The sequence below is a fragment of the Bombus vosnesenskii genome, unplaced genomic scaffold, assembly GCF_011952255.1.
Source record: "Bombus vosnesenskii isolate JDL3184/JDL3185 unplaced genomic scaffold, Bvos_JDL3184-5_v1.1 scf7180000013273, whole genome shotgun sequence".
Classification (NCBI taxonomy): Eukaryota; Metazoa; Arthropoda; class Insecta; order Hymenoptera; family Apidae; genus Bombus; species Bombus vosnesenskii.
The window spans coordinates 689,334-704,629 of NW_022882931.1; the positions used below are offsets into that span (position 1 = coordinate 689,334).

At 43.7% G+C, this 15,296-nt stretch overlaps 1 protein-coding gene across 5 annotated transcripts in view; it reads right to left on the reverse strand.

The window, feature by feature from the left end:
* The window catches only part of LOC117231598 (serine/threonine-protein kinase 25), a 114,223-nt gene that overhangs the window by 27,466 nt on the left and 71,461 nt on the right, over window positions 1-15,296 (reverse strand). The window contains exons 1-2 of one of the 5 annotated variants that reach the window (XM_033490184.1): window positions 14,915-15,015; window positions 2,710-3,174 (exon numbers count right to left, since the gene is read on the reverse strand). The exons of 3 other annotated variants lie outside the window; for them this stretch is intronic. In XM_033490184.1, the coding sequence (XP_033346075.1) occupies window positions 2,710-2,997 (288 nt within the window). In that variant the 5' untranslated portion in view covers window positions 2,998-3,174; window positions 14,915-15,015. Of the gene's footprint in view, window positions 1-2,709; window positions 3,175-14,914; window positions 15,016-15,296 lie in introns of those variants that run through there. One more of the 5 variants, XM_033490188.1, reaches the window with a different exon arrangement.

Below are 15,296 nucleotides of genomic sequence, written 5' to 3' on the forward strand. Positions count from 1 at the left end.
GGAAACGAAAAATTGACAAATTCGAAAGTGAAGCTGCACAAGCTTGTTTTTTAAACAGGCGAAAAACATCCGTGGAATTCGGATGACGCAGAGTTTACATGGTTCACGGTCCGTCGTCGTCCGAAATAAACTTTTTGGAGGCACATAAACGAAGGAAAGGAGTGGAGAGTCGACCTTGTACTGGCCTCGGCTGATCTCGTACGAAAGGGGGAAGAAAAAAGGAGCACACAGCCTCCAAGATATCTTACGGTCCTCGAGAATCCTGTTACACCGGTATTTTCTCGCTGCACCGGGATAATTTCTATAAGACGTTCTTTTGTCGATATCCTTTCTTTGTTGGAGCCTAGTTTTCCAATTACTCTCGGCGAGACGTGTAAATGAATAAAAAGAAACCAGCCTCGGGATAGATAATGTTTCATAACGATCATAATTAAATAACCGCTTAAACGACCAAGTGGAGAAACAATTTCTATCCTTTCATTTTTAAATATCTCCATTCGAAATGCCTGGCATTTTTCTTTTTAAACGCAATCAAAAGAACGAGACAGACGATATCGGTTTTCGCTCGACCGCAAATTACATACTCCGGCACCGTTTCTTCTCTTTTCCATTCTCAGTGGCAGTCCATCTCCGAAGCGTTCGATCGAATTGCTTGAAACGCGACACCGAGACCACTTTCTAGCATCTCGTCGTGTCTCAGGTTGCCTACGGGACTTTGAGGTTGGGGTTAAGCAAAACGAAGAAAACTGCTCTCTCGCCATCGAGTCTGTCCGGCTAACGCGTTTTCTATGTTTTGTATCGCTCGTGTTCATGATTCTAAAGATGTAAGACTGATATATAATCCTTTCGTCAAGAAAGGGCAGGACAAAGGGGTTAAGGGCAAGTGGTAAGAAAGAGAAAGCAACGAGGGGCGGAAAGCAAAATATTGAACGTAGGGAACGAATGGAATAAGAGGAAGAACAGTACGACAAAGAGAGAGAGAGAGAGAGAGCGAAGGAAGGATCGATGTAATACCATAAGCTTATGTTACATGCAAAGTGTTGAAATTTGAAAATATTCTACAAGCGAAATGTATATGATATAAATAAAGGCGTGGACGCAGGAGGATGAAGGAAGAGGGCGAAAGTGCGAAAAGTAAACGTAAAATGTAAAGCTGGAAGTTTGTTCTGAGTCAATAGGCGAGAATTGTGTAAAGTAAATAAATAGATATAATCGTTCGGTCACAGTAGAATTGGCCACTACGTGGTACGTCATCGATGTATCGGTCGCTGTGTTAAACTGCAGACAAAGGAACGTCGAATACGAGCAAAACACCAGGTAGATTTTGTGACATTCCTTCACGGATGCTTTTGAGCCTCGTATGGTATTCCACGCTGCGCTTTTCTAGATACCCGCAGCGCATAAGAAGATTCATGCTTCGCTTCCATGCCTTTCTCTTTCTCTGCTGCTTGTCTTCTACATTTATTCTCGCCGTGACCGATCGGTTCACGGTAACTAAAACCAGTCGAATGTAAACCATCTGACACTACCTGAGAATGACAAATCAGTTTCTAATACAGCTCTTCAATTTAAACATATTTCGCAATAATTTCGTTGTACTAATTACGAAAACTCTGAAACGAGTAAAATCGATGCTATAAAGATACAATAAGCAATTGCATTAACGAAATTACTTAATCCCATTAACAGATTATCCCGAGTGTGAATCGTACGGATATTTCACGTGAGGATTATCTATCTCTTCGCAAGTCGAATAATTGTGCGATAAAATGCAGGGAAAAGCGTGCTTCGCTTACTGCCTTTGTATAATAACAAACTTTCGTCTACGCAGAGATTTTGTTCCGGTGTAATTATCCACGCAAATGCGCAAATACACTCATACGCTGAAAACACCGGCCACGTTTCGCACAGTTCGGCATTTCGATGATTTCGCATTTCCCAGTTATTGTCCGCAAACTGAATATGACTTGTCGCTAATGGAAAATTAGAAACTGTTGAAGTGGTCAGCACTTATAAGAAAAGTCTACATCTGGTCTTTTTAGTTTTCTCAAGCACTGAAGCCATCGACAGCGCGTAGACAAAAGACTGCGACGAAGTCAGACCATAAACAGTAGACAGGCGACGTTGGCTTCGGGGTTTTCGGTTATTGGGTAACACAGCTGGCGTGCGGATCTGCACCAGCTCAAATTGTATTCTTACTTATAATTACACTTCTATTTAAATATATTTTCTGCCTTACAATTTATCCACGAGTTTTCTCTGTTTACACATCGAATAACCTCAACAGAAACCATACAAGATATTACTATTCGGGCTGCAACGTACGATTGTGTATCACGTGCTTCAATATTCTGTTTCAAAAGCTAATTGCAAAACATGTTTCTCTATATTCTTTATTACATCTATCGTTTTACGTATACACTTTTTTCTCTAACCGGAATCCGTAATTTTATCAGACTGTTAAAGGATCGAACGATTGCATCGACGCAATGTACAAATCAATAAAAATGGATCAATGAGACATGGAAAAATTCTTATCGCCTGATCCACACACGTGTTCTCAAATGTCACAAATCGATTCGTCGTCTTTCACGATGTTCGAAAAAAAAAAGGAAACGAAAGGAAAGATACGAAAGAAATCGAGAAATATTTCTCCCCTTTTCTAGATGGATCTGTCTGGAGAGAATAAAGGATCCTGTCTGAACTCACCGAAGGTGTGGTACTCCTGTGCGTTCCAGGTTTGCAATGCGGAAGAGACGTACTCTTAGGGTTGGCGGATCCGTTGCCAGAGGGTCTTTGGCTTTCCCTTCTGGAGGGTGGCGGCGGTGGATGTGACAGAGGTCTGGCCGTGTTCCTGGGATGTTGGGGCCCTTGAAACTGCCCCCAGGACTGGCGTGGTACGTAGCCGACGTAACCGCCAGAAACGAATTGCGCGGAACCGTTCAAATGCGGCGGCGTCATTACCGCCGTCTGCTGTGGCTGACCACCGTTTCGCATTTTTCATCCGTACTTTTCGTCGCAGTTATGTCAAATCAGCACACACTCGCGGCTCGATCACTAGGTCAACATTCCGTGATGCCAGCTGTTCCCGACGGCTGCCTGCACAATTTCTTCGTTGCCTCGCTGCGCATTTGAGATCTTATTCTCCCCTGGCACGCTCCGTTCGCCACTTTTCTGCGGATATTTTGACCTTCTTCCAGTATTTCTTTAACGCTACAACTACCACAAACCAATTGAAACGAACGAGAGGTTTCAAACTTTCCTCCGTGTGGATAATAAAAAAACGTAGAACGTTTTTGGCAAAATTAACGTTGATTTCTACTCGGAAGGAGTACGATTATACACAGGCTACGCCAAAAGTCGTGATTCGCGCTAAAACAGAAAACGTGGGGAACGTGGAGCAGCGTTCTTTCTTTTTGTACCTCGGATATTTGAAGTTTTGAAGCTTTCAGCTAGTTAGAGATCGGTAGTTGTAGCGTTAATTCGAGGAAACACAGATTTCGAAGGAATTCACGGAATTCCAGAACGACGAGTTACGACACGGCGTAAGATAATCGGAGATTACCATTTTATTGTATTTGGACGACCCAAAAAGCAAAGTAGGAGAAACGAGCGTGTAGGAGCATACGCGATTCGCTGGAACAGTAGTCACGCGATTTTAATCGAATCGAAGCCGCCTCGAACGCGATTCTCTCGGTTGTTCACCCTGGATTGGACTCGATCTATAAGCCGAGAGCAGTCCTATTGATATGTCGTGCGTTGAATTTCGATTCTGTCGTGGTTTCGCCTGATCAATCTCATTCTCGGTTGACCCAGATTGTCGCCGATATCGGTTTATCTATTTTTACTAACATTGTCGTAGCGATTTTGTATTTTTCACTGATACTATCGTACGAGTGATGAACCGTGGCGGGAGAACACAAAGAATTTGTTGCCTTTCAATTCTTATTCTGGTCGAACGTTGCACGGAGAGACACGGCTATCTCTGTGGAATCGTTGCTTCAAGATTTTCATGAAATCTACATACGCAGATGGAACGACTTTCGACGTTCATTTTTTTAGTGCTTTTCGATACAAACGTTTTTCTTGATGAAGAAACACGTTGCTCGTGTTCTACAATTTTCAGGACTTTCCAATTGCAAGAAAACGTATACACACATATGTAGTATTATAAATGGGACAAATTTCCAAGCGTCATTGATTATGTAAATCGTCATTGAATAGATCATATATGTATACGTATACGAGCCTCTCATGAGTCAAACTGATCATCGTCGTTGTTTGTTCAATTTTTCAATCTCGTTGGGCAAGTACTCGATTGATATTCGATTCTCAAGAAACAAATGACTTGCATAAGCTCGTTCGTAAGAAGATGACGCGAAAGACGGTTAAAAGAGTGAGAGACATCGAACATTTTAAGAGATCCTCATTCAATCACCAGTGGACTCTACGTTTTCGTAATGTTCGTCTTTAATCATGGGATCTTTGAGTCGCCAAGCACAACTTGTAGCGCGGACGTTGCTTTCAACGATATCAAAGACTACTTCCATCTGTTGGACATCAAAGTAAGAGGAAAATTAGAGCAGCTATCTATTCGGCAAATCGGCTGTTCTCGTAGCGTTTCTTTCGAATTTTCTCTTGTTCGTGATTCTATCTCGAGACTCGTTTCTTTCACCTTCTGGTTCCTGACACCGAGTAATAGCTACGTCGTCGTTCTTTTGTCTTCTTTCTATGAGTTATCGAGGTCAGAAGTTAGACAAAGGCGAAGAAAAGAGCGGCTCGTTCTGTTTCGTATAAAAGAAAGAGATTTATGCACGGCTCAAAGCTCGCCGACTTCCAGACATCCTACATTTTACTAGCTTTTAGATGAAAATCGGGACGTACCGTCGCTTCTATCGTCGTTCCATGAACTACGATGTTCGATCGTAAATCCGCGCGCAAAGTTTCATTCGCATCGTTAACGCAAAAGATCTGCGATACGCTGCTTCAAACAGATTCTGCTACTATTCCTGGTAGCAGTCCTTCGACTGAACGTAACACGTAGTAGTAAAGCTACCTCAAAGTGTTAAAGTTTTCACGTAAGATAGGAAATTCTCTGGTATAAATATAAAACAGTTTAAATCGCTCTGATTCGATAACATAATATTCATTCGTATAATAATGTTTCACGTTCGTGATGATAATATTCTACGTCTGAAAAACTGTAGCAATTTCGATTAACCTGCGACCATCGTGTTTCGAAAGCTTATTGCCGGATGGTAGTGCACGCTATTTTCGAGCGAGGATCATTGAAGAGCCGTAAGAGCGTGCAGAGTATTTTTGCTGATCAATCGGATTGCCGGCCGCAGAAGTGGCTGATATTTAATTAAAACGATGCAAGTTCAGTGCCAAACGCAACACGGCCAACCGAATAAAAATAGGAGCACCCATGGAGATAATAATCTGGGTCAGGTAGGGGCAAAGATTCGGCGCAGAGTACGATCAGATTGGATTTCTGTTTGCACTGGCACACGAACGGAATATCGATCGTCGAGAGACCGGCGAACACGGCCAGGAAAAAAAGAGAGAGCGGTCGCCTAAAAATGGCGAGGATCTTTCATCGAACGGGTCAAGATCGGTATTGCCGATCTGCCACGAAACATTTCACGAGTAAGTCACGAATTGCTTTCTCGATCTTTTACCTCCCGTTCACCACCCTATTGGCCGACTCGATTTAAATTCACCGAGCAAAGAGGTTTCGCCTTGATGAATATTCAGCATAATGAGTCGACGGCGTTCTCGATCTATCAACGTCGTCTACTGCCGATCTGCTTCGTAGATTGTCCGAGTAATGATCCTGAAGGAGCCAAAAAGGTGACGCGCAAAAAGGAGAAAAGATCGATGAAATATCGTGGCGCTATCTATGCGTCTGGTTGACAGGGAAAATTTTTATTGTAATAAGAAAGAGGTATCGAGGAAAAAAAATAAAGGAAAGAAAAAAGAAGGACGAAAGAAAGATGGGATGATTAATCACGAGAATGGAAACGCAGCAAGCAGGCTCGCAACGTTCGAGAATTAACCTAAATTGCATTGGCCATGCGGAGAGAGGAAGGAACGAAGCAGAGATTGTTCGATTGAGGCTCATCGATCGAGACCAGAGAATAGACGCGTCACGTCATTCGTGATCACGCAACCGATCGGCCATGCTCGAATAATTTTCAGGGTGGCAGCTTCCGGCGGAAGCGTGCGTAGAAGATCGAGTTCGCTGCACTATCGACGCTTGCCACGGCTCTAAATCACCGAGCCGAACAAGTGATTAACTCGGGCCCGAAGATAATCTCCGGGATCGAAGAGAAAAGAAGCGTTTGCGGTCGTTGCGCCCTCTTTTTTCAGTTTTACAATCGCGGCCAATCGCATCATTTGTTACGGTTCCTAGAGACCTTTTTTTTTTTCTCGAGATCGGTTTTTACGTAATTACCTACTGTCGATCAATTTGAACGTGTTTCGCAGTAGAAGAGGAGCGATCGTGATCGGACACGGTGCAGAACGCGACGCAGGTGCTTCGACGTATCTAATTGCCCGGCGTCTGTAAAGTTACGCAATGTGGCGCGTAAATTGCGCAAAGTATTCGAAGCATCTTTCATCTTGGCGTTACTCATAGAGCGCGAAAGGCATTCGTAGCAAGGAACAAGGGCCCGAATCAGCTTCCACCGGTCGAAAGTTCTCTGTTAAACACTTTAACGAACGTTCCGTGATACAAACCAGGCAACAAACAATTCCGTGCCGAAGCACAAACCGATAAATTGAAAGTTTAAATGAATTCACGTAGCCCAGGACGCGGAATCCTTGCCAGGAAATGACTTTGAACTTCTCGTTAAACTGCCTCCTTGGAAGGGACAGATGGCGGGTTCGATAACCCGGCATCTAATTACTTTCGCATTGTTCCCAACTTCGAAAAGGCTATGAGCGACAGAACTCTCATTTTCGGCCGTCAAACGCGAAAACCTCCTAGAGGCTTTTGTCCCTGTCGTGAACAGTGAAAACGTGGGAGTGCACAGAGGCACAAAGAAAGGATGCGTTACGCACTCTCGAGTGGGGATAATCGTGCCATTTGCTTTGAATTAATCATGCGGCGAAACTTACCGAGAACTCGCTCTAACCGAGCCAATTTACCAGTAGAATGAAACTGCAATTGCGTCGTATGAAGAATAAGGTAGTATTCAGACACATGGACTCGCTGTATAATATCAGATTTTATCACATCCTACGTTTCAATTTTATACTGTCAAATTTTTCTGGTCGTGTGGAAATAGATGCTACTAAATGATACGAAATTTAACATACTCGAACCGAATTGATTAGTATGTAAATGTTATGGACTGTGGATTTTTGTATAAATTCACGTAGCTACAAATACAGAGGAGAAGAAGAGGATTTAAATGGAGATTTTCGTTTGTGAAAAAGTCACGACAAACGTACGCCACTTCGAAGATTTTCTATATCTTTCTATCTGCAATTACGAGGAAAGCCCGTCGCAGATACAAAGCGATATAACAGGCAGTCAGTGAAGAATAATAGAACTAAATTAAAGAGATGACGTTTATCGTAGACGTTTGTCTAAGTAAGAAGAATAGGAAAAAAGATCGACTGACGAGGCAAAACTATTGGCGTGTAGCATCGAACGGTTAAAGCAGCTAAAGTATATAAAGTATGATGGCATCCGACTCGCAATAGGCTCAGAGTGACGAAGGTGTTTTGCAGGAACATTAGGGTTAAATTTATCAATAATCTCAGGGCAAGCAATAAAGCCGGCAAAAGCTTTATGGCCAAGATAAAACATAAGCTACCTTTCGATTATTCTTTAAAGATATAAGATTAATTTTCGACGACATTTGATCACAGTCGTGGCGTGTTACAGGCATTGAACTCTCAACATATTATACGCATTCTATTTTTGTACAAATGATAAAAATAGTCTAATTATAATAAATACAACGGTGTACGATATTTTTTACGTCCACTGTGGATACTATATTCTAACTATATTCTAACTAAAGAAGACAGTTTCTCACGATCTAGTAGGAAAGTGTAAAGATATATCAAGTGGTGCAAAGAGAATTCTTAACGACGATGTCTATCTATCTATCTATCTATCTATCTATCTCTCTATCTATCTATTTATCTATCTACCTATCTACCTTATATATTTGGAAAAACGTGGAAGCATAATCCAAGTCACAAGTTCTTTTTAAAACGCACGTGCCTGTCGCATGTCGCACGTTCCTAGGTCGTCCGTTACTCGGAATAATTGGGGCTCGGCTGGTTGCACGTGCGTCCAGGTGATGCACGCGCTTTCCTGCTCGGGTTTGGTATTCGATAGACGACCATTAATTGTTAATCATGACGCGTAGGCGGATACGAAAGCGTGGCTGGCTTTATTAGGGTACGCGAGGTGCCGTGGGATCAGCCGTACCCCTGCTAAGCGTTGCCTTTTTATGACGAACCGTCAAATCGGGAAAGGAATCTCCCGTATACGAGATACGCTTCATAGAAAAGCAAAAACGTGTCCCCTTTGAAAAGCGTAAAACGATACAAAGACACCAAAAAATTCATCGCGTCAAGCGATCCGGTGAGCGCGTTTCACGGTTAAGTAGAGTCGACCGTTTATGGTCAGACGCGCTTTCCAGCGTTCCCTAAGGGCGTCACGTGAATTTGTGGCTGCCTTCGTGATCTATCGGTGTGCGAAGAAGCTTTCCTTCCTGAAAACAGTTCGTTGTATCGTTGATCTACTGAAAGAACGAGACGACTAAGAAAAGTAAAACTGTCAGGTTCGACGTGGAAAATTATTAACCCGCCAAAGAGGAAGACGAATCGACTCGTCGGTCGAGTTGCTAATTTCTACGAACTGTGGTATTCTCTAGCTAATTTATTTTTACAGATACTTCGAAATCGAGGATTTTTGACAGGTGTCACTCTTCCATTAAATCGGCAAGCTTTTCCTTGAAGCTAGTCTTTGCTTCCAAAGAATCACCTGCATCGTTCTTTGAAATATAGAAATCCTTTTCTCTTCGATCACGAGTTACTTCCCTTTCTTTGATCGTCAGCTGTCAAAGCACCGGTCGCGGCTATCGACCAAGCTTTCCAAGAAATCCTCCGCCTGGCAACTACGAAAAGTATATGGGCTGCTCGGTTCCGTGAAAAGGAATTCCCGATTTCAGTTGAAAATCGCTCCACTTCTTAAGCGACTTGAAGGAAACACCGAGCGACACATTTCGCCGTACAATGGAAAATCGCTCGAATTACACGTACCGTTATCGTGCGCCTCTGCCCGAACGAGAAAGCGGTGCTTTTTGCCATTGGACGAAGCGTGCAACTACAAGAAAGAAAAAAAAGAAAGAAGGGAAGAAAAGGAGAAGAAGAAGAAGGGCGAAGCAGAAAAATTCCAGTTGCGCTGTCTAGTAGCTTTTTCCGCGTCGTTCGTCCGCGAAAACCTGGCTACCGCTTAATCCTCTTAATCGTTCTTCCACGTACACGGCCACGTATCTCTTGAACAGGTAAGTTCGTGTACACTGTCGCTCAAAAGTATCCGGACACTTGTTTCTTTTCGACAAGGTGCGCTTGAATTGAAGACCAAAGATGAAAAACACGACTGTGTTACAGAAGAGTAATCTTCATTCTCACATCTTGCGTAATGAATTCCGCTTCGAATCTATTTTGGCATTCGCCTGTAGAATTAAACACGCCTTTTTCTAACACTCTTGAATACTTAATACCGGCAACGCGGATTAACATTAATTAAGCGAGATTCACGTACCAACCGTTTCTTGCGGAACATTCTACATTTAGCAGTTATTTTCAAAGGATTTACGTGGACATACAGTATCATAGATTACATTACATTCGCACGATAGTACGTGTGATAGGTAAATACTAAAATATATCGTTGCTATTTCTTTAGATCGATATATCCGGTGGCTCTACGAGAAACGTAGTAATTACTACTTGTAATTAGAAATCTGTTGTTAATTGCCCAGCTTTGCACAAATTTCCAACTGTTCTTACTACGGGATCGATCAAAAAGTTCGAATACTTATGAGCTGTAATGTACGTACACGTCGAGCTGGTTGAATAGACGGACGCCTTTCTAAGCGGAGAGAAGGAACGCTAGACGGAATCGAGTCTCGGGCGAAACTCGGGCATTCTTTGAAACGGTGTCGTTCACGTTTCTACATAGAGTATATGCACGTTCGGTATATACACACGGGGCGGGGATGAAGCGGGTAAAATCGCAGGAAAAATTAGCGACTTTCATTACGGCGAGCACGCGTTCGTGATGCGCGGCTGCGTTTTACAGCTCACAGATGGGGATCCCTGGCATTTTACTGGGGGAATACGCGCGGTGAATGCCGGAAATTTTTCGTTTTGGCTAGAGCTGCTAGAACAGCGTGGAATGCATCTGCCCACGGTGTAGCGTACACACACGGAAGCTCCCATTACGACGTACAATAACTTCTTGTGTAACTTTTGAACGGCAGCTGGCATAACGGTACCGCCGAGCGTGCCGTCTCGCGAAGCGCTGCTACGATTAGAATTAACGTTTCTTCGGCCTACCGGCACCTGCCGCATCTCGAAATGGCCTAACAACCGGTCGAATCGACGCGTAACCGAGGGAAATTGAACGAGGAAAGCGCCGCTTTCTCTGCCTCGCGTTTTGCGAAATAACGTAAAATGCTTCGTTATCGACCACCGGGTATATCTTTTTCCGAGTTCTTTTCAAACACAGGATCCGGTCGAATAACGCGCAGAAACGGGCATGAGGCGACTCCTTATGAAAAAAATAGGGAAGAGATATCGAGTACAATCTCTTCGCGTGACACGCTTTTGTTTTTGAGAAAATCGAGTTTCGAAACTTGTCAAGCTTGTACCTGCACTTGGCTAATTACCGATCGGATATGAGCAAATCATTTTTCACAGATTATTTCGTATCCGAAAATAAGTAAATAACGTCGAATATAATTTCTCCGCTTGAGGCTTCAATTTCCAAAAAATACAGTTCGAATATGTTCCCCTTCCGATGATTTTTCACATTTGTTTCTCTCGGGAACGAAGCATCTGGTGGAAAAATGTTATTCTACGTTTTTCACCTATTTTCTCATGCAGAACAACCTTTTGTCGACCTTTCGAAATTAACCGAGTTCGGATATGTTTGATAAATCTCGAAACTCCATCGTCTCGAAAACAGTGCGTTGTATGAAAACGTTGTATTTTCTTCTTATTTCTTCACAACGAATCATCTCGTGCTCGCTCGTACATGTTATACAGGCCCTGTACAGTAAGGTAGGTTTATCCGCGTCATCTAAACTGCAATAGCGTAAAACTCAATTTCGAACTTTGCCTATCTTCGAACGAACATCGGGTAAAAATTGTTCGTAACCGAATTTAACAAGTTAGCCGGCAAATTACTAACAGGGAAAAAATCCCCATACATACGTACTCATATACGCTGTATATATATTTCCAAAGTTGCATAATTTTCGGAATATATGGATCGAGGATGTTCCCTTGTTAGTTTGAATCAAATAAGAACCATTCAAAAGGCACATTGATCAACTGCATAGAGTGAAAAGTGGAGAAACGCGATGATATAAATAATATAAAATTCAAATTCTTTATCTGCTTAAAATTTCCCAGAGAATGTACGTAATGATATTAAAAAATCGATACAACGCGGAGTTGATCGGTTAGGCTTCCAAGAAATCCATTTCTTAACCTTAGCTTATCCTATTTCACGTTTCCACGTCGAATAAAAATGAAGCCGCGAGAAACCATCGATGAAAAAAAAACAAATAATAAATCGCGAGGCGTACTAAAGGCAATAGGCGTAATAAAACGCACGTAGGAAATAATTGTCCACGGTGGTAGTTGCGATTCCATCGTGGAATGTGTTTGCACGATTATCGACGCACGGCCGTCGTTTCCATAAACGTGCATCGTTAAACTCGTGAAGCGAGCAACAGCAACAGCAACGCGCGTTTTTATGCATCGATTGTATCGTCTGGCGTGGTAGTTAATGTTGGCGAATATTAGCAGCGGAACGTCGAAAGCTCGTCCATTCGATAGGACACGTTTCGTACGTGGGTTTTCTACGTTCAAGCTACATTTCCTGCGTCAGGAAACGTTCTAATGGCACGAAAGAAAAAAGGTAACGCAGACACGCATGCACCGGTGCACACAGACGTAACTCGCCGTACAATATACACGTATCAGCCGATAAAAAAAATATCGGTCAGTGACTTTCGCTCGAGCCTTCGACTAGACGGCCACTGCTCGACCACGATCGTTCGGATTACTACTATTTGTATTCAGTCTAATTGCTATTTGAGTCAATGCGTCGCTTCACGGTGTTTCGGTGTTTCCTTTTCTTCTTTTCTTTTAACAGTCACTTTTCGTTCGTTTCCTTAATTTGCTGCCGCAAAACGGAAAGCAATTTTTCACGCCACGAAAACCAGTAAGGATTTTTTAACGTTAGTTAGACAAGCGTGACACACGAATGCCGGTATCCCCGGGGAAACGACGGAACAGGCGACGCGCGCTACCATAGAAATGCCTAATTTATATAACGCGATTCGGCCAGGTCGATCCCTTTTCTCTTTCCGCGCGTTGCTAGTGAAAGTGAGCGAGCTGAGTGGCGCGGATAACTGACGACGGATACGCGATAAAGCGATCACCTCGAACGAAACTCGTTTCTCCCCGCGATACCGTCGAAAACGCGCGATTTTTCTCCGCCATTCGACACGTTTCGGAAAAGTACGAGCCCGATGAACCATGACGCGTGTTTTTAAAAAGTCGAGGAAATAGTGCGCGGTGGAAAACTAGCAATAGACCTGTTTCGCCTAAATTCAAATGACCCAATCCCGCAAATTACCGTGTTTCGAGTTTGCAACGATTTAAGCTTATCGACGAGGAGAGCGAATGGACATGGCGAAAGTAAGTGGGAAACGTTACGATAGAGTATGTCTTTCTCGCTTATTCTCGCCATATCTGTTCTTTTGCCTGGTCGAAGGACTCGATACTATTTTTCTATTTACAGCGACATTTCGTAAGAGATAAAATTTGCATTCGAATGGGACGAAATTTTCTACGGATACCTAATTTTATTAAACATATCTGTTCCACGAGAATTACAACGCGGGTTTCAATTCAGTGAAATTTATGGAAACGTCCATTGTACATAAAGGATCATTTTTCCTCGGATCTCGATCGTAATTAGCCGACAACAGACCGTGTTTGTTTCCTTTACGACGGTAACGTTAATTGCAAAAACGCGCGACCGGCATCGCGCGATGCACAATAAAAGTCTCCTAAAAGAGAATACCGTATTTCACGTGCAGAATTTTATGTCAACCGGCGAACTTTAAAGCGTCCACTTTATTGCTTTTCCGCGTCTCGACGCTTGTTCCGTCGGCATTTTTCTTCGGGACTTTTAAAACGACAGTCAATGACTGCCACGTATATATACCAGCGTTCCTTTTTTCCCTCTCTATTCTCAGGGCACACGGGATCGGGGCTCTGTGTTTTTGCATTGCTAAACGAGAGACAGAGAGCTCCGCGCGGAGATTAAAAGCGTGGCCTCTGTCGAGTGAAAAAGGAGACGAGGCGCAGCACAGCGCACAGCGATCCTTGAATATTTTCTCGGTTAATTACCAGTGCCGAAGGAGCGCTTTTCATTCGTCAGACGAACCAAGAGTTAAGTAACGACCACTTTCACTCATTTCCACTGGCGACCCTCGGCCTCGCTTTGCTTCTTTTTCTATGAAAATTCACAGGCTCGCTACGGAGCCACGAAACTCCGGACGGATTCCTTCCTCTCGCAAGCATCTTCTCACGTTTTTACGACTTTCAACAGGAACGCGAGCGCGTCTCTTTGATCCTTTCCTCTGCCGATGCACGAGCACGACTACTGCTTTCCACGGATATATCTTCTTTGCTGCTACCGCGGATCGATTTGCCTTTTCTCTTTTCTTTTTCTCTTTCTCTTTAACCATTTTTGGACGGGTAGGGCCGCCAACGAGAAAACCTCGGACCCTCATCAGGGAACAATAATTATTTCAAGCAGTCTTTTTTTTTCTCTTTGTCCTGCACGCGGGTTCTCTCGCCTAGATGCGCCAGGCAAAGCCACACAGGCCATTTTATGCTCTAAATAGTGCGCCAACTATAGGAGAATTAACCTACCGTGCCCGAAAGCATACTACCTTACTCATCCTGACGACTACGTCCTGTCCGAGACGTCGTCGGATCGTTTAACCGACCCTGCTCCCGCTGAAACAATTACCAGGAATCCGTTTGCTCGCGAGAAGGACAAGACATGGCGAAGATACCATCGACGCGATCCCTTTCCTCGGAAATATCTGGTAGCCGAAGCGACGGACCAACGACAGAAGCAAGTGTACACGCGCAAGAAGCGGTACGACGGTGCTTAACATCTTGAAACCGACTCACCACGGCACACGGTAAATGGCCTCTCCGCTGACATTTAAATGTCACATGCTGAGAGCGCGCAATAACGTCCACGAAATTCCCTACCACGTTTCTAGGACACTCGACTGTCAGAAACAGGGGGGATCCTGCGAAGAAACAACGCGTCACGGAACGGTGGAGGCCGTTTCAAAGAACTGGACGCAGAAATACGCAAATGGGACAGCGGACGTTGATAAATCGTGCGCGATTCGAAACGCGCGTTATCGTCAACCTGGCGAGATAATCGGCCGTGTCTCTCGCAATCCTGATAACATATGTTTCCCCGTGAGCTCGCGCGTTTACCAAGGCGTTATGCTCCTTTTTTCTCTCTCTCTCTCTTTCTCCCGCCGACCAACCCGTTCGTTCTGCATTCCGCAACGTCAACCTCGAATCGTTCTTTCGAAATCGGACATTGTACCTGGAAACGTAGATGCATCGATCATCGGGCCGCGAGATCAAAAAACCTGCTGCTTCCTCCCACCAATTGCTTGCTTTTTATAAATGTACACGTTTGATTATTTATGCGATCATCGTAGAACACTATGAAAACACCAGCAATAAACACCAAACTTATTTATTTCTATTTTATCTCTTATCTCTTGTTCACCGCACTGGTACGCGTTTCATCCATTTCTTAGAGCTGTATACTTCACATTGTCACGAGCAGAGAACACGCCATATTTGCTACACTTTGATGGAATATAGGCGATGCTAGATTCGCTGGCGAGAAAGGAAAGGAACGCGATTTTCGCAGCCAGAACGGCTGGCTGGCTGACCGGTTGCTTGTCAGTTATTGTCCG